Source organism: Pezoporus wallicus, unplaced genomic scaffold (assembly GCF_028554395.1).
Source record: "Pezoporus wallicus isolate ANWC-B61680 ecotype Strahan unplaced genomic scaffold, APGP_CSIRO_Pwel_v1 contig_5879, whole genome shotgun sequence".
Classification (NCBI taxonomy): Eukaryota; Metazoa; Chordata; class Aves; order Psittaciformes; family Psittacidae; genus Pezoporus; species Pezoporus wallicus.
In genome coordinates, this window is record NW_026637549.1 from 1130884 (window position 1) to 1150776 (window position 19893).

The window sequence follows — 19893 nt, forward strand, 5'->3', positions numbered from 1 at the left end:
GCGGACAGCAAGCTCTCCCAGGAGCCCTTGCGCCTCTTATTTGCATACCCTCACCTTTGAGCCCAGGAGTAGCCAATCAGCGGGCGCGGCGGCGGGCGGTGAGTGCCGCTCACCTGCTGCGGCCGCGCCGGCCCGACGGCTGATTGACAGGCAAGGGGCGGGGCGGCGGCCTTCTGCTGCGCGGTTCCCGGCGGCGGCAGCGGCGCGATGGTGTGCGGGGGTTTCGCTTGTTCCAAGAATTGCCTCTGCGCACTCAACCTGCTCTACACGGTGCGTGGCCGCCGCGGGAGGGGCGCGGGCTACTCAGCGGGGCCTCCTCTCCCGGGTCTTCCCCGCCTTGCGGGTTCCGCTGTTAGGCGAGAAGAGGGGAGGGGAGGAGAGGAGAGGCGGCTGGGTCTCTGCGGCCTGTGGCGGCCTCCTCTTAGCAAGCTGGTGCCGAGGGTCTGGCAAGGCTCTGAGCCGGGAACGCCGCATGGTTGCGGTCTCTGGCTCGGGGGTGGGAAAGGTGGCACCGGTCAGACCGGGCTTTGTCACCGTGGGGACGTGGCTCCTCGGGATCAAAATCCAGGGTGGGTCGGGAGCGGGCGGCACGGCAAGCGCTGCCTGCCGGGGACGGGGGTGTGCATCACATCTCTAGCCCCCTTCCGAGCGGGGCCACAGGATCACCCCTTCCTCAGCCCTCCCGAGCCCGACCCGCCGGTGCCCTTCTTGGTCTGGAAAGGTCTCTGCACCAACGCAGGCGTGAATGGGGAAGGGGTTATTTTGGTTTTCCTCAGCCAAAGCCTAGCGCCGAAATAAGGCAGTTCGGTGAGTGAGAAGGCCCCTGGCCCTCTGGTAAGCAGCCATCCCCTATGATGGACCAACGAGGTACAAAGTCTGGCTGCTTTGGGGTGGTGGGAACATGTTGGGGCGGGGGAGAAAAGTAGTATGCTACACTGAAATAACTGATTTGCTGGGGAGCTCCAGGCAGGTGCCTGGTTTTGTTTGGGCAAGTTGGAAGACCTGTTTTCAACAGATAACAATAAAATCATAAAATGGTTTGGGTTGGGAGGGACGTTAAAGATCACCTGGTTCCAGCCCCCTGCCATGGACAGAGACACCTGATCCTAATCTCCAACTGTGGTATAGCTGTGAGGTTTTTTTTTTTTTAATTATCTATTTTAAAATTACTCATAAATAGCAAGAAACAGGAGTGTATGTAAGGGCTTCCTCTTGCAGCACATTTGGAAAGGTAGTATGTCCTCTAATGTTTCATGTTAACAGCTGTGCTTGGGGGTGACTTTCGGTAGACTGCAGTTGGGGTCAGCCAGTTCTTGCAGGCAGTTGTATCACTGTTTTTCTGGAAGCACTGCCTGATCTCGAGTGAAGGTGAGAGAGGAGAACAAACAGGTCTAATGCTGTTCATCAGAACAAACAGTTCTTGTAGATAGCAGTTACTGGGCCTGATGATAATCTCCAGGATGGAGCACGAATGGATGTAGAAGTGCCTCTGTTTAAGCCAGTGTTGTTTGTTATTATATTTTTTGGTACATGAGGTGACTCTCATTCCTTCAGAAAAGGGCAGAACAGAAACCTTGGTATAGGAGAATTATAGGACTGTGTCCCTGGAAAATGCCTCTGAAGTATGCTTAGGGGTACTCCACTGCCCACTGTGGAAGTCACCTGGGATCCCTGTGATGCTATGGGTTGCCCCTAGCCAGAACAGAGGGGAGCAGGTAGGCGTTACGTTTTTTGACATCTGTAGTTGGAGGTAAGTTTAGTCTATGTAGACTGGCATGGTGAAGGTAATTAAAATTGTAGAATAGCCCAGGTGGGAAGGAAGGGACCTCAGAAGATCATCTTGGCCAACTTCCTATGGGATTACCTCATCCCAGTGGATTGTTATAGGTGAATTGTCCCATTCCAGTTTTGCTTTTTGGTAAACCAGAGGTTAATGCAAGACTTCATTTTTTTTTTTATGATTCTTGGTTTTATTTCTGGAGTGACAGAGGAGTGAGAGATCTTTCTACCATAATACATGCAGAAATCTCATTTTGATGTCATGTGGACAGCAGGTGTTTTTCTGAAGACAGGATCAGTTATTCTTAAAGCTGTGTATTAACCAGGTGTAAGGAGTCTGGTAGGTTTTTTGATTGCATTTGACCACAGCAGGGATGGGTTGATTTTAGGGACCTCTGTAGTTCTTTCTGCAATACCTGTACAAAGCACCTATGACCTTAATCTTGTTCTTATGTCTCCCTGACTAGAATTTACTTTGTGGGTGTCACTTGATATTCTTTCATTTGACCTATGCTGAACATATGTTTCTGCTGAAGAGAAGGAATGTCTTTGCATTACAGGAACTGGAATATCCGATCGGTACTGCTTGTGTTGCTTATTAATTATAAACAAGTTGCAGGACTAATACTTTCAAATTCAGAGTTTCTGCAATAAATAACATTTAAGGTGTTGGCCTGGTGGAGTTGATCCAGCAAAAATGTGGGGGCTTCGCTGTTCTTCGGTTAGACAAAATCTTCACAATACAAGACTTCGGGTGCAAGTGAATTATGGGCTTATTTTTTCCTAGCTGGGAAAAAAAAACAGAAGACAACTAGAGCAAGAACCTCATCATCATCTTCTTAAACAACATCAATTCACTGTGATAATTGATGAGAGGGGAGTAGTAGGGGTAAGAAGGGATATTAGCTCAAACAGGTAATGAATGTTTTTCTAGCTAGCTTTGATGTGCCTGGATCACATGCTGGGAATGAATTAACCCTCAGAACTGCATATTGGGGGTTACAATTTACAGTCTGCTTTTCTTTAAAAGTCTTCTAGAAAAGGATATTAGAGCTTGATTTTTATTTTTTATTTTTAATTTCTTTTTATTCTTTTTATAGTAAGTAGTACACTAAGGAAAATAGATGTCCTGACTGTAATAAATCTGGCTTAAGGCAAGAATCCAGAAACCCACTAACCTAATTGCTCGCTTAATGTTCTTTTCAGATGGTACTTTGCTGATGACTTTTGGTTTTCCTCTGTACTAAGTTAATGTCCTTAGGCCCTGATTCTATTTTTAAATTCATTTTATATGAGTAATTCTGGCATCTATGCCGAGTTGCTGAGTTCAGTATGGTTCCTTATGGGTATAGGAAGAGTAGCGAAAAAGAGACTGTTGACTCTGTCTATAGTGACGTGTGTTGTTGGAATAGTCTTATGTGGAAGAACTGCCTGTATTGTAGGACCTTCAAAATACTAGTTTTGGGTACCTGACCAATGTTGTCTTTACTAAATCATATTTACATTTCCTGCTGAATGGTAAATCATACAAGCTGTTTAGAAGGTCTGTCCATGGAATTGAGCCAAATTCAAGGATGTGTGGCAGAATCTGCCAGGTATGAGAACCGTTCATGCTGGCTCGACCAATATTTGCTCACTTTAACAAGATAAAAGATTTCCTTAGGTAGACAGTGATCCTTCCAAGGAAGCCTTGAGTAATTGTGTTGAAGTGAGAACAGCTGATATATTATTTCAATCAGATTTTCAGAAAGGAAAAGGAAATTCCTTATTCCTAGCTAGTGGTGAAAAATTGAAGTGGTAGCTGGGTCACAAGATTAAATATTTAAATTAAAAATTTAAATACTGACCATCAGTTCCTTTGGATCGTGTGTGCTGGGTTTGTCACCCAGGCAGCTACTTAATTGCCACTGCAGCAGCAAGCATGAGCTTGTGAGGTTGTCAGTATGTAAACATCACGCATTTATTTTAATGAACAGGTTTTCAGTTTCATTACACCTAGAGAGGTTGTTTGGTTTCAAATAAAACATATAGTACCTTTACCGTTAGAATTTTGTATTTCTTAGTAGCACAGAATTTGTTCCCCAAAAGTATCCATATTTCCTCTTACCACCAGGAAGTACTTTATCAAAGCAATTTACTTTTTATATTACTTTGCTCTCTGAACCTGATTTTTTTGATTGCCTGTTAAGCATCCTGGATTTTGCATTCATTTTCAAAGCATTACCTTTGAAAGTTGGTGTTTTGATACTCTTCCCCTATCACTGCCGTTTCTCTGGGTGCAGTAATTATTGTCAGTGCAACTAGTGCATTTGTGCTTTCTGCCCTCTTTACCAAAATTGCTTTGCCTGTATTATGGAAATATGCAAAGATGAGTACAGAAATTCTCAGATTTGAACAGCGTGTGCTTAGCTTCAGAGGGATTTTAATAATGTCCGTCTTAAATGCGAAGTTCCACATACAGAGGAGTTGAGCATGTTGCATCTTCCATGCAAATTTGCTACCTCCATCTATTTTTTTTGCTGCTGAGAGGGAGCCTAGTGGTAGAGGTAGGCTGAACATCTGGATTTTCCAAGGGAAAAGGGAGATGTGACTGTTTTCTATGTTACTTGATGATTCACGACTGCTGTAGTGGCTGCGTATCATCTGAACTGGATGCTCAGCAGTTTCCTTGGAGCTATTTTTGTCATTCTTGAGGACATTTTGAAGGCAGCAGTACACACTGTGCTATCTAGCCTTGATGTGCAGATCAGACAGTGGTACAGAAGCTCCCAGGTATGTGGCAGGGAAGGTTAACATCGGTCATATCAGTGTAGCCTTGGTTGGGGTTTTTTTGTTTGTTTTTACTGGCTTTTGGGGAAGGTTTCTACACTCATGCTTGAGAACGCAGAGTGATTACAGCGTAAATATAGATACATATTTGAAGACTTTTTGTCAGTGTTGGGAATGCCCTCCCCAAAAAGGTAGTATAGCTGCTGTGTCAGTTTATAGTCAAAGTGCCAGAGGTTTGTGGTAGCAGGTCAGCATTGAGATACGTGCTGACCCTGTATGCCAGATATGAGTGGGTTCTGGTTTTTCACTTGTCTTGCACAGAGCATGTAGTGGCATTTAGAGCTAGGGAGGCAGACTGTGTTTTGTGAAAGAACTGGGGAATGGCAGGGCATAGAAGGAGAAGGCTATATGACGCATAGTATGTTTTGATAATGTTTTTAGACATCACAGCAGTGCAGATGAACACTTTCAATCCAGCAGTTATTGCGAAGCCCTCAGAATGCCTTGTAGCTGAAGTCATTATTTGTGTTCTTTCTACTATTATTTTCATGTTGAAGGGGATGTGTGTGTGGAAGAAGGATCTGTGGAATCACTAGGCTTCCTGAAAACATTTTGCAAGCAAAAGTAAACATGACAGAACATAGTTGTTCCTGTTACACCACAGAAAGTGTGTGTTTCTGAAGACCGGGGGGGGGGTGGGGGGGGTGGGTGTTATAAAACGGCTTAAATGTCACTGTCATTTTAACATTAAAGAAGCTTGTTACATAGTCAAAACCAATTAGATCCTAATTACTGGCCAATAACTTGAAGAACTAGGCCTGAAACCAAAAGAACTGCCTTTCATGATGACACAGGAATGCTGTCTTTCACATAAATTGCTTATTCCACATCATGTGTCTCAAGGCTGTTCAGTAACCAGACTACTGATCACTTTTCATTTACATTAGTCACTTAAAGGTGGAATATTTTGCTTTCTTACTCCTCAGCCTTTGCTTTCAGTAAAGCTGAAGGAGTACTGTAAAGAGAAAGTTGCTTACAGCTGTGATAGAAACCAATTTAGCTTAGTCTTAACTTGTTTAAGATGCACCATTATATACTGTCCATACTTCTAATGTGGTGTTTTTTAGATGAAGTTCAGGGAACCAGAAGAATTGTCTCCTAGATTCTCTATGGCTGTTAAGGAATGTTTGGCCAAGTTGTGGTGGAAAGGTTTGGCAAGGGTGGTGGAAACCTCTTCCTTCAAAATACATACCATTTGAGTTTTAAACTGTAAAGTCACTTTAAGAGAAGTGGAATATGAACTTATATGTGAAGAGAGAGGTTAGGAAGGATGTGTTTCATCATGTGTGTAACCTGGCTTTAGTTCCTGTTCCGCGTCCAGCTTGAAAGCTGTTCTGTAAATATTTCCTTTGCTGATACCAGTGTAAGTGCTATATAGTCTCTTTACTTGGGAATGATGAGGATGTATTTCTTGAAATTCAAGTTCAGAAATGCAGTTTTTAAAAACACCATTTAGGGCTGAGTTTAGAAGGAAGCAGTGGGAACTTCTGCATGTGACTTCCTTCCTAATGAGCAGTCCAAGCTAGCTGAAATAAATGTGCTAGTTAGTCTAAACAGCAGATTTGTTTGGGGCTTGCTGTTGAAGGAAGGAGGAAGTGGCTTTGGCATTTGAATAGTTTCTCAGTTGTGTTGTCTAGAGAAATCATTTGTCAGTATCTTCGTTTCTTTTTGTAATGTAGAATATAAGCCTGTGGATAAGCACACAAGGGGTAAATTTGAAGAGAAGTATGTTTTTCCAGTACAGGAGTGAAGGAAATGAGCAGCTATGTATGCAGGAGAAGTTGGATTTGAAGAACAGAGCAAATTAGGATAAATTATTATCTATTTATTTTTTTAATAGAATTTATGCAGCAGTAAGGGTAAAGTAAATCCCATCAAGTGCTGTAAAGGCTAATGCTGTAGTAAGGTTAGTAAGTGCACTGGAGAACAGGGCAAACTTGTGATGACTTTACCTATGTGATAAAGAAATTCATCTTTGTCTACAAACTGTTATTTTGAAAGAGCTCTGTGGTTGAAGTGGGTCTGAAAAATAGAATGGAAATCACTTAAGTCTGATCCACTGATCTTGCAGTCCCAAAGAACTTTCCTGTTACAGAGTAACATGCTGTCTATTGACAGTATGCTTGATGTGTTTTTGTTGTTTTGTTTTTTTTTTTCCTCTCATAGGGGTAAAAAAGAATTGATCTTCACTTAAGATTTGTGCTACCCATGGGTTTGTTCCAGTAAAGCATTTGCTTCATTTCAGATTGATGAGTTTAAATGTTAGGTTCTGCTAAGCCTGTGTTTGCCTGTGTGCTTTTTAAATAAGGTTGCTAGAGTTTGTATTGATGGAGAAGGTAGTATACAGTAACTAAGGATAGTATATTCAAAATGCTAGGTGTCAGTCCCCCACATGCACACACTTCCCATGGCTCTGTGTTGCTTATTTGTGGACAGTTTGTAGCATCTGTGTGAGAGACAAATTGCTCCAGCTTGAGACTGTAATAAATACTTTTGCTCCTAATGCCTGTTGGTTTTCTGTGTAAACATGCCTTAAATGAATGGGACCTTCTGAGACCAAGATTAGTACTTGTGTTTTTGAATCTCTTTAAGTACTTCTGAAGACTCATTCATTGCTCTTTTAGTGAGAGACCTTAAGGCTTGTAAGAAGGTGTTTTGTTGTTAAAGGGTTTAGGAGCTATTTAATGAGCTAGTTGGTACAGAAGAGTCCTTGGCCAGTGTTAAACCTGCCACTTGGCTGCCTCTTAAACTTTGATTTTTGGTGTGGAGAGCTCTTCCATGGTGGAAGAGCTGGCTGTGGTGTGTGGGATGGTTGGTTGGGGGAACTTCTGGGGCTCATCTGTACAGGTTCCTGCTCAGACAGGATCACGAATACCAGTTGTTTGCCAGCTGTGGCATTGTCTCCGAGTCTTGAAAACCTCTGAGGACAAAGTCTATCACCTCTGAGTATGGCACCAAACCACCCTGCTTTGTGCTTTATCTAATGTCCAGCCTGAGCCTCCTAAACTGTTGCTTGTAATACTGAGAGGAATTTTTCTCCTTTGGTTTTGTAACGCACTTTCAGCTTCAGTTACTATTAGATTATCCCTTGGCTGCCTTTGTTCCACTAAACAAACCCAGCTCCATCACCTGTTTCTCAAACATCATCCTCAAGGCTCCAGGCCATTTTGATGACTCTTTCCAGGTTCTCAAATTCCTTTTCAACCTGGGGGGCTTGAAATAGGACACACATTTGAGCTGCAGTCTCACCAGCATTTGGTTTCCTTTGATTGCACTCCTTTTGGTTTTTCCTGTTTGCAGTGGGAGCAGACTTGGCTCGTATTCAACTTGTAAATCAGTTTGATCTTCAGATCTATCTCAGTAAGGTTGTTGCTCACCTGGTTTGTTCCTAGGTCCCACTGAAGCACCTCATGAGCAAGTTTTGCAATTCATGAAGTTCCTGTTGGCTTATTTTTCAAATTTATCAAGGTCCACCTATATTTGAAGAGTCAGTTGCTCTTCCTTGTTCAGTATCATCCACAAATTTTCTGAGAATTCATTCTGTCTTAATCGCCCAGTTTGTTGATGGAAGGTACTGTGGCCCCAGTATCAGCCTTCATGGTGCTCCTCAGGTACTACCAGCTGGATGCTGAACCATTGATTACTACCGTTTAAGCTCAGGGATCCAACCTGTTACTTAGTCTAACAGCCCATTTCTCTAACCCATGTCTCTTCAGTTTACTAATAAGGCTACTGTGGGAAACTGAATTTGTCTTAATCACTGAAAACTGGGTTGTGATTTCATATATTTCTAGTAGGCTTCTCAAGCAAATATTTGAAGCATTATTAACCAAGGCCAGCTTTATATAAATAACGTGGAGTTTCACTTGGACTTCAGTCTTCCAAGGATGATGCTGTTTTCATTGGAGGAATTCTGGTGCTCTGAAGTGTGGTTTCAGTAAAATGAAATGTGACATTCAGAAGCTCCATAGGGGGTTCCTTTTCCCCTTTTTTAACACAAGTGACTTTTAGGTTTTTTTTTTTATTATAAGCAAATAAAGCTTGTATGGTTAGAATGTGCATATTGCTCATTTAAAAGGAGTTAAGGCCTCTAAGTAATTTTGTTTCAAGTACATTTTCCTACCGAGTCTTAGGAGCTTCACTTCTAGAAATACTGCTTTTTAATCCTTGTGTTTCAGACACTGGAGTAAGCCCTGTTGAGCAGCCATTTTTAGTGGCTAGACAGTGCCTAATACTATGAGGCTTGTGTTGTTTTACAGACTTGTAAAACCTCTCCCAAAAACAACTTAAGTTTGTTTTTTTTTCCTGTTTGTAGCTGTGTGCATTTACTTTAGTTTTTCACATGGCACTATAAATCTATATATAGAGAGAATTTTATTGCACAACATGCAGAGAGTCCAGTCCAAACCTGAAAATGAAGGAATAACTATAATTTCATCTTTTCCTCAAAATACAAAAGAGTCAAGAACTTAATACTAAATCTGTTTCTGGAATGGTTTGTAAGCCTGCAGTCTCCATTTCAGTTTTGAAACACAAAGTCCGTTTTCCACAATTTTTAAGTGGCCAAAATTAGAGTAGCCCGTTAGTTAGTTTGATCCAAATCATGTGTCTGCCTGTCTGGATCCAGCATTTTTGTGTAGCTTGCCAGCCAGAGCCCAGTCGCATGGATCATACTGAATTGCCAGATGTTTTAAGGAACTGGACAATGGACGATTTTGTTATGTGAAAGAAGAGAAAATACAGCTTTAGTATTGCAGAGGTAATGCTTGAATACAAGACTAATGGCTCTAAAGCTAGAACATGATCAAAAGAGATACAAACTGTTTTATGTTATTTTTCAAAGCTGATCACCTGATTCCTGAACCTCTGGGGTTCAGTAAAGCATTTAAAAGCTAACATGGCTTTTTTCCCCACTTGAAAACCATAACGGTTCTAGATTCAGTATGTGTCTGTTTCTATCAGAAAAGCTTTTTGGGCCAAGAGGGGTTGTGGTAATAACTTTTAGTGTCATACTCACTGATTTCATTTACATATCATCAGTATAATGGAAGCTGAGGTGAGTAACAGCAGCAAGTAACCAGTACTCTGGAGCTCATGCACTGTGTTTATCCAGTAGGTATTAGGCACAGAATTTGTTTAGGCCACTCCTTTTAATTTTGATACTTTAACAATAAAACTCAATCAAATTGTTTTAGCCCTCTTATGAAGTGAGCAATGCACTAAACAAATACATGTTTTGGTATCCTGGTAAAAATAAAGATCTGCAGCCGTTTTTCAGGTGGAACAAAGAAGTATTGGGGAAAATCACTAAAAGCAAAGTTTCTTCTGCCCCCCATCCCCCTTTTTTTTTGTGTGAAGTAGATTGAAACATAACATTGCCTTTGAGATTTTTTGTATTTTTTATTTTTTTTAATGAGAGATTGCTTTGAATTGCCGTGTAGTGGCAGTGTGAGTTCAGTGCTTAGAAGTTCTTGCAGAGCATGGGACGTCAACCGGCGCTTTCTGACTGGAAATTGGGTTATAAGATCTCTTTTGTTGTTCACTTCTGATGCTTACATGGAAAAATAAACTTTCCCAGTGGTATGAGACAATGAAATTAAGTGAATGGGTACAGATCAGAACAGGTAGGACTTGCACTTAATTGTCTGATTAGCAAGGCTAATTTTTAACATAATCATATCAGGAAGTTTACAGCCTTGTGCAGCATGCATTGAGAAAATCTGTCTGTAGCAGAGCCAAGGCTTTTGGTTTTATTTTATTCCCCTTCCATTCCCCCTTGCCCTTTCATTTAGATTTACTTGTTCTGGTGCTTTGGTTTTAAATAAACATGGTGGTTAAAGCATTTTCTTTAAAAGAAACAAAGACAAATATGAAATAATCCTAAAACTCTACTGGTATTGAGCAATTCCTTTGAATTTTATATTGTTCTTTTGTCTCTTCATGTGGTAAGAGAAGCATAGTTACGGCAAACATCCTTTTCTTCTTGCATACTTTCTAAGTTTCTTGTGGGGATTACTGGCTTTTGGTTAAAATGGTTTTGAGATATGTTCCTGTGTGAGCACATGAGAAAAAACAACCCCTGTGCGTTGATCTTGATAAACATCACTACTTGTTTTGCTAGCTTTCTTGATGTTATTTTAGATTTCCATGTTTCAAAACCAGCATTAGGTAGGTCAGTCTTCTAAAAGGTACTTAAAAAAAAAAAGACATACTTGGTAAGTGGAGGCAAAAATGCTCTGCTGTAGGCTAAGTACACTGAAATGACAAGTTGGACATTCCGTCCCCTCACCACCCCCTGCCCCTTTGAATAAGCAGTAAAATGCCAAGAGATTGTCCTGTTCGAATGGAAACTGGTGAGCAAGTGTACTTTCTTGCTCTGTATTTGTTGTGAAATAAAGCCAATTACTTAAACTAGACCAAGTGCTTACTGTTCTGTGTTTTCTTCTGTTGTTGTTTGTTTCTTTATATATATATATATTTTAATAATGGTACAACTTCTGGGTATTTTTTTTTTTGTGAGGTCAGGGTTTTGGAAAGTTAAAACTTGCATGTTGAACTGGTGTTATTTAACAGATAACGTAATGGGTGATATGATGGTACACATAGGTCTAACTCTGTTTTAAACGAGAGTGTTAGGCATCTTGTGTATTGGACATCTGGGCTGGTTTTCCTGCTGCTTTCTCCTGCTGTACCTCATTACAGATTTCTTTGCAGCTTTTGATGATGGAATCTTTTTTTTTCCCTTGGTTCCCCCCCCCCCCCGTTTTGGTCTAGAAAGAGGAAAGACTGGAGCTTCCTACTCATGTAAACAACAAATCCCAGTAAATTAACTGGGAGGCATTCTTCCTGCCTTCCCTGAATACCATCTCTGAATTAAAACTGATGATTTTTAGTTTATTTGTCAATTTCATTATAATCTACACTTGAGTTTAGTGTCTCTAGTCAGTCACAGAGAGTGCAACATGACTTGACTTGCAGATGGATTAAGTTGCAGCAACTTCACATTAATAGTATTGAAGAATAAAAATGTGTGCCTTAAAACATCTGGAATTGAACTTCTGTGGTGAAGTGGAGGATAGATTTGTTTAGGGTTGTACTTCTTTTTGCACTGGAAATTAAAATTGTACCTTTCTAATAACTTTAATGTAAGGAATGTGGCTGTCTATAGGTTAAGCCTCTTTTAATGTGCAGACTAACTCTTTGTTTTCTTTTTCCTCCAGCTGGTAAGCCTGCTACTGATTGGAATTGCGGCATGGGGAATCGGCTTCGGCCTCATCTCTAGTTTCAGAGTTGTTGGAGTAGCAATTGCAGTAGGAATCTTCCTCTTCTTTATTGCTTTAGTGGGATTGATTGGTGCCGTGAAACATCATCAAGTATTGCTATTCTTTGTATCCTTCTCATGAACTGCAGCTTGGTTCACCAAATATTAACAACCTACTCTGTCAGCTGGGACTGATGTGGAAGGTGCTTCCAAAACAGAACAGAAATTCACAATCTTACTTTGGTCAAGTGCAGTCTAAATTAAACTTCTTTCCCATTTAACCTTATTCTAGCTTCTTTCTTTTCTCCCTTGTTTGTTTGCTGAAGACAGAAGTATCCATGTCTCCTTTTGAAAAATTAAAGTATTTCAATTTTTGGAGAGCTTTTTATGGTGGTTCACTGTGTGACAGATGCTTTGTATTGTGTGCTCAACCCTGCACCAAGCTAGAGTAGATGCGTTAGTGATGTTTAACAGGAGAGAAAGGTGATACTTCCAGATAGCGAGCTGGTTGTAGCAGCAGGGGAACATGTTGGTAATACAGGCTGTCAAGAAGCACTTTCTTTTCATACCTAGGTTTTAATTGCAAACCCAGACTAGAAATGAGCACAGGCCTTCTCAGTGTGCTTTGCTGCCCCTTCCTCCATACTGACAATGTGTAAGCAGTCTGTTATGCTGCCTTGCACAAGAAGATTGATCTGTTTGAATGAGAAAAGAGGTTAATAAGATAACTCTTTAATTTTTTTGGTTGTGCTCTATGAATAAGTAGTGACTTCCACCATACAAACAGTTGAAGTGCATGAGATAAGTATCTGCCTCAGAGCACAGCAGCCAAATTGTGAAGGCAATGCCTGACTTTCAAAGCATGATATTTAGTATCAAAGTTTGTTCTTTATTTGTACTGGTTTTAGATGCAGTAGTCCAAACGTATGTGAAGCTGTGTTCCAAAAGCAACTCACTTTTTTTTTTTTTCACCTAGGCTAAAGTTATCTTTTATAATTAGTTACAAGACTCTGTCATTGAAGAAAAAACCCAACATATTCTGAGTATGCAATATCTAGAAAAGTATTTTATTTACTGCTGTAAGTATCTTGAAATGACAACATGAGTACCTAAAGCTGAAGAAACTGGCTGTAGATTTTTATCTCTCAGAGCTCCTTTTATTAACCTCTCTGCTCATGTTGTCTTGTTAGGCAAGAGACACCTAACCCAGAAATACCAACTATGTATAGGTGTAGCCAAAAAGAGAGAATATATGGTGATTGAGGCCTGGGAACATATTTGGTTCATCTTTTCCTCAACCAGATAGAATTTACTTCCATAATTCTTTGTTTCAAAGGACTTACTTCTTATTTCATTGGATGGTAATACCATTAGGCCTGTGTGTTATAAAAGCAAAATTAATTAGAGAGTATATCCTTAACTACTGTTTCCAGTACATGATTATTCTTTTGCTGGTCTTTATTGTCCAATTTTCTGTCTCCTGTGCCTGTTTGGCACTAAACAAGGAACAGCAGGTAAGAAAAGTTTCCTGACTTCTTGGTTATCTGTAGCATAATACTATAAACATATATGTACACATGCGTACACACACACATTATGTAGGCTTCCACAAAGTGGGGAGAGCATATTTTAAGAAAAATCAGCATTATCCTTTTAAGGACTAAACCTTAGGCAGTGCTTGGCTCTGGAAGCTAGAAAGAAATACATCTGTCTTGGTCCTAAAATGACTTCCAGCTGACTTCTTTTATTGTTTTATTTTTAAACAATAAGAAGACCCAGACAAGCCTTTCTGTGTAGGTTTATGGTCACAGTGCTACAGGTGTAGCAGTGTAATGTTTTGACTCTGTATCATGTGTTTAGCAATTCCAGATAAGCTGATGAAATCTACTGTAATCATAAAGTAGAGAAGATAAAGCTATTGAGTTGTTCTTGTGTAACTGAAAAGTTTGTAACTATATTAGGAACTGAGGTGACCCTGAAGTGTCAAAGTAAAACCAGCTTCCATTTGGTATGGAGAATAATTCTTAAGTAGGAGGCAAATGTACAGTGACTAATCAGCTTTTTACCTGTAAGTGCATTCTTTGTTTACAGTCTGAGCAGACCCGGGTAGATTAGTTACATGTCCCATTGCTAGTGCACTTGTTGGGTTTAGGGGGAAAAAAAAAAGGGGGGGGGGGGGGGAAGAAAATTAATTAAAACCATGTATGTGCTTCTGCTAGGTGCTGCTGTTTCATTAGCTAAACAGGCTGTTTGAACATTCAAGTCATTATTTACTATATTATTCTGTTAGACTTCAGGCTCTGAACGTTTTAGGGAGTTATCAGCCTGGCCTACTATACTGGTTTCTAGTGAAATGTGAAACAGTTCAGTTAATGTGTTTTTTGTTTATGCCTTCTAGAGTCAACTTCTAGAGGTGGGATGGAATAACACTAACAGCGCGAGAACAGACATTGAGAGAAATCTGAATTGTTGTGGATTCAGAGTTTTTGATCTGAATGAAACCTGCTCCTCTGTAAGTTCTCCAAGTGTGAAAAAAACCAATCTTTTTATTGTGTTTGTTCAGAAATGTGGAACTGTTTCCATAGTTGTAGAAAGCAGAGATTTTCAGCGTGTAAGGTAGCTGTTACTAAGCTCTTTTGTTAACTATTGGAAACATAATCACAGAGCACCCTGCAAAGGTACCCCATTGTTATTTATATACTGGCTCTTTTGGGGTCTTCCAAAGCTGCTGGAGTTTTGCTCATGGGTGGCAGTCTTCTCTAGAGCTAACTGGATGCTTTCAATCCATGAAGTGTTGTCAGAAAATGGAGTACAATTCTCTATCTGCTACAGGATTGCTTTAGAAGTCACCAGTGTCAACCATGTGCACCAATAATAGAAGAATATTCTGGAATGGTTCTGCGATTTGTTGGTGGCATAGGACTCTTCTTCAGTTTCACAGAGGTGAGTAGAATGTTAGAAAATGAATGTTCTTCCTCCACTTCTAAAACTTAATTTTATGAAACAATTTTAGGGTGTGTATTACAGGAATTCCCAGTACTATCTTGGGAGTCAAATAATTAGGTGAGATAATACTAGGCTATCAGCTTGGTGGAGGGCTTGTCTTTTGGAAAAGTGTTGAATACCTTGTTACTTATCTACAAAGTGTGATTAGGAACCATATTAAAATGTGCTGCTGTAAAGTTTAGGTTTTGCAGACAGTTAACCTATTCACGTTTACCGTTCTCCAAAACTAGTGTCATGGCCGTAACCTGTTCTTCCCACCTTCTGCCACCTGTGCACACACAGGTCTCTGCTTTGGGGATTTATTTATTTTTTGTGCTTCCTGTAGTGCAAAGACACAGTTTCATGATGAGTGAACTGTATTTAAAACATCGAGTTAAAAGGTCTTTGACTCTTTGCTTTAGTGATGATACATACTAATCAGTGGATAAAAATCCTCAGAGTAGTTATTTTGTAACCCCACAGTAGAGCATGTCAGACTACTCCTTGTTCTGCTTAGTACAGTTTTAAGAAGGTTTATAGACAAAGCAACAGGGGGTTGAGAGGAACTAAAACAGAATCACCCTGACATCTGCCCTCAATTTCACTACTAAAAATGTGACGCAGCTGGGAGCTGCTGGGGGGGGAATTACAAGATTTGAAAGAGGCTATTAGAAAAATAGCCTTGTAGTTAAATGGTAACTGTAGAATAAAACAATTTGGAGGATTTGTTTATCATTACACTAAAAACAGGTTTATGAACATGTATCATGGAAGGGGAGAAGAGAATAGTTTAATGCTAGAAATGCCTATGGGAAATACTTCCCACTGCATTGCATATATGCTTTTTGCATTTTGTTTTGTTGTTCTCTCTGTTGCTGGGTGTGGATTCTTTCTGAGAAGGTTCATGCTTTTTTCTAATTAAGAAAGCTGGTGTGTGGTTGTGCAGTTTTACCAATAGTAAAGTATCCTAAACTTGTGTGCTGGAAATTCATTGTCAGGATTTTAAGTTTAAAACGGATTTTGTAAAAATGGGAGAAGATGGGGTGGAGACCCTCTGCTTAATAATATCTTTGGTTTTTGCTTTCAGATTCTGGGAGTCTGGCTGACATACAGATACAGGAACCAAAAGGATCCCCGTGCAAACCCTAGTGCATTTCTTTGAGGTTTATAAAGGACTGAATCTTCTCTCTGTACTTTCTACTTCAAAATACTGATTCTCTATAGTTTGGTATTTCTCCATAGTATGGATTCTACATGTTCCCAAAAGAAACCTGTTATTTCCATGAGAAATTTGTAGTTTTCGTATTTAATTTTCCATTATTTTTCTTCTAAGAATCTCTATCTTGAAGTAGACTAGTGTATTCAGTAGCTGGGCAGAGTCAAATTGCTGCTCTGAGCAGGTTAAATAGCTCTGTTAAGGCTTTGGTGTGATGGATCTGGTGAACTTTATACAGTGAGTTTTACAGCACTACTGGCTTCTCTGGTGTCTCAGAAACTCCAGAAGTGATTCCTGCTGTATTTATTGATTACAGAAATACACATGATTTCTCATTAAAATGATAAAAATATGTAGTGGATGGTTGGACTGTATGATTTGGTTAGGCTTTAGGATGAACCATAGTCAACTTTTTTGTCTACCGCTTTCCTGTAGAAGCTAAAGATGTTATTTTCTGTAGTGCACGTAAGTGTATGTTAATGACTACTGTAGTCTTTACCCCACCCGTTTCCTGTATGTTTTGGCTTTCTGGTAGCTTTAGAATTTTGTTGAGAATAAAAAGAATTCTTTACTTTATAATGAATATCTTCACTATGAGAACAATGAATGAAGAAAACCAGAAGAGTATAATCTGCAGCTGATTAACTTGAAATTTTTATTTTTATTTTTCCAACAAGTGAATGAAGTTTGGTATTTGCACAACATCAGAATCAATAGTGATCTGTCATCTTTACTGTAAGAAACTTGATGTCTGGAAAAGTTGTTGTACAGCTATTTTTTTCAGGTGGTGTAAAATTATTGTTGTAATATCTCAGCAGTGTATATTCCTCTGTCATCCAGCTAGCAGTCTTGATTTCATGAGAGATTGAATGGTGTGTAAAAAAAAAAAAGTAAAAAAAAAAGGTGAAAATGTTACGGTTTCCAGTAGTTTAATTCTATTCTTTGTTTTAAACAAAGTTAGAATGGTGTGTTATCAATGTAGTAAGTGTTGTCTGAGCTGAATGAAAGCATGCTCCTTCTTCCACCCTTTGATAGAAGTGACGCATCAGCTGCAGCACCAGTCATCTGAACACCTGAGGTACGCAATGTTCTATTTGTTTTTAATCATGCTGAATTGCAGACCTCCACTGCACCTTTTTTTCATTCAGTTGCTGCCTCTGGTGTGGTAGGCGGCTGCTGTAGCCTGCAAGAGAGCTCTGGAGGAAGAAAAAGGGAAGAGTATTAAGGCCATCTGCAAAGGAATAGAGCAACTGAGTGAGGTGGAAAGGAAGACGGGCCGATGGAAGTGCATTCTCTCTCATACAACCTCCCTTTACTAGGGAGATGCCTCCTTCTGCAGAGGAGGCAAAAGAAGCTGAAATACATGCCCATCAGAATGCTATCAGACTTTTATGTGCCCAGTGCTCCCAAAGAAGAAATAGTCTGCAGGTTTCAAAGGGGAAGAGTTGAAGCTGAACGCAGAGGTATTTCAGAAGTTGTTAAAACCAGCTTCTCTTCAGGTGTAGCCGATTCTGCAACACCTGCTGTCAGCGCCATCTCCTGGTGCTTGGTCTGTGAATTACTGCTTTATATGCCGTGTTGGTAGCCATTTCAAGCACATACTTGAAAGTTCCATGTAAGTCCCCACTCGTGTACTAGGAAAACCTTAAAAGCCTTCAGAATATTGCTGAAGTATAATGTAAATGTATGCAGCTTTCCCCTGTTTGCCAGTGCTCTCCTGTTAAAGCAGTTAACCAGCTGTTCTCAATGTATGTCAGGAGGATGGTGGTCATCGTTAATTTTCTGTATAGAAAGGCTCCATGTTCTGTACATTCCTGTAAGAAATTAAAAGAGGAGTCTTATGGAGAGGATTTATGAAGCTTAAAATAATACCACATTGCTGCTTCAATTTTGACTTTTTTTCCTAATTGTTTTTAGTGTGTAGTTTTGGGTTGTTCTGTTGTCATAAATACAGTAGGTGGTATTGGAGAGCAAATGTGCATCACTGAGAAAATACTGAAAATGTTACCACTTCAGAAGCTTTCAAGTCTCATAACATGTGAGTTTGGTTGAGTAGTCGAAAGACAGATCAGCAGATCATATGGTTTGGTTAAAGTTTTTCTGTCATAGCAATACTTTAATCTATTGAAGAGTCTGCTTTAGGGAAAAGTACCAACAAAACAAAATAGAAAACGACCACTACAAACCTTGACATTCACATCAGAGGTGTGGATTGACTTTCAGAACCTGATTCTTAAGGGGGGCGATAAAACATATTGAGTCTGACTTTGTTTTTTGGGGTGAAGAGCATAGCCTCCCTCAGGGGAGATCTGACTTGCACATCAGTATACAAGAAATGCTGGACTTTTCTGATGTGTTGAAATGGAGCATTTAAAAAATTATATCCTTGATACGATTTTGTCTTTGAAGTTTTTGTTGTCTTTTCTGTTAAGAAAGTAGTTTTGGTCATATAAAGACTTTTTATTGTTTGGTTTCTAGAGAGGGATTTTAACTTTTATCTGAGTGCTTGAGAATTGGGCTAAATTGTAACAGATTTTCTAGAAGCTATTTACAGCATCAGAGTATCAAACCATTAAAGTGGATTAACTTGGAGCATTCTTATTGCTTACATTAGATTTCTTTTTGACCTTAGTTGTGTCAAAATGCTTTCTTAAAGTTTGTTGTTCTGGTAGAAAGCTGTCTTGACTTCCTTCAAGGAACCTACACATTTTTACCACATAAAAATAATTAGCTGTAATAAAATAATTCTGCATCTATGTGAGAAGGTGAATCTAGATCTTAACATACTGATACTACTGCACAGTATCTGCCTCCTTTCAGTGTGAAAATAACTACTACAAAAAGCTTGCATAACTTGAACCTGTAAAAATGTACCTTAAAACTTCTAGCTGACAAGTGAATGGGAATGTACTAGTGCTATCAACTTGCTCTGTATTTTTAAGCCTAATTATTTCAAGATTGTCAGAATGCCAGCAGAATTCTGTAAAACACATCCATCCTGTGTACTTTAGGTTACCGGCAGTATGTCCTTCAGCAATGATTTCCCAGGTTTTCCAAAGAAATGGAGGTTTTATTAGGTATCTCAGCTTGGCTTCATGCCTCTGTAAACCTAAATAATGTAGAGGAGTAGGTGAAAAGAGCAGGATTAAGTGGACCATTTATATATTAAGGATCTTGGAAATTTGGCTGAGGCAAACAGCCAAAAGCATAGCCTTGAGTGCAAAAAAAATGAATTTCAATTTCAAAACTTAAATTTCTTGATACCTGCAGGCTGAACTAGCTTGTGTGTTTGCATCTGTAGCACGTAGACTGCTAAACTGCTGTAGGTTATGCCTTATGTCTATTTGTTCTGTATTATCCAGAGTATCTGTACATCTGCTACAGAAAATGCTACGTCCAGTAGTGTTATAAAAACAGACTTGTAAAATGTAATGGCACAACTAGCTTTTGTTCTGCGTTAGATACATGGCTCTACACTTTGAGTTTAGTGGATAAAGATGATTCTGATAACCAGTTCCTCCAGCATCCCCCTGTGCTGTCCCTCTGTGAAGTGATGTAACCATATTTTTTGCCCTTTGTGGCTGATAGTTGGTTCTAGAGAATATTTGTGCCCCACTGCATCCTTTTTTCCTCTGTCTTCTGGCAGCTGCAATAGAACATCTTACTGAACTGCTGAAGGAATACTGAATTGCGTGTCTGGACTATTTCCAGGTACCACTTGATATTTTCTGGTTGGTAGGGTTCACATGCCTTGCTAAAGCCATCTTAGCAGGTGCTTTGCTTCTAATTTGGCAAGAAATTCCGCTGAGCGGAAACTCTTGCT

The 19893-nt window shown here is 39.8% G+C and overlaps 1 protein-coding gene across 1 annotated transcript; it reads left to right on the top strand.

Moving 5' to 3' along the window:
* The first annotated feature begins 142 nt into the window (after positions 1-142).
* Positions 143-16422, top strand: TSPAN13 (tetraspanin 13). Its single transcript, XM_057406196.1, has 6 exons — positions 143-270; positions 11829-11996; positions 13303-13383; positions 14268-14381; positions 14702-14812; positions 15942-16422. The coding sequence occupies exons 1-6, from the start codon at positions 208-210 to the stop codon at positions 16014-16016; spliced, it is 612 nt and encodes a 203-aa protein (XP_057262179.1). The 5' UTR covers positions 143-207; the 3' UTR covers positions 16017-16422.
* Positions 16423-19893: the final 3471 nt, after the last annotated feature.

Bases quoted from the DNA above. Each gene is read 5' to 3' on its own strand.
- TSPAN13 (XM_057406196.1), top strand. From the start codon at position 208: ATGGTGTGCGGGGGTTTCGCTTGTTCCAAGAATTGCCTCTGCGCACTC. The intron at 271-11,828 runs GTGCGTGGCCGC...TTTTTCCTCCAG, and splicing joins CACTCAACCTGCTCTACACG to CTGGTAAGCCTGCTACTGAT. The intron at 11,997-13,302 runs GTATCCTTCTCA...TACTGTTTCCAG, and splicing joins ATCAAGTATTGCTATTCTTT to TACATGATTATTCTTTTGCT.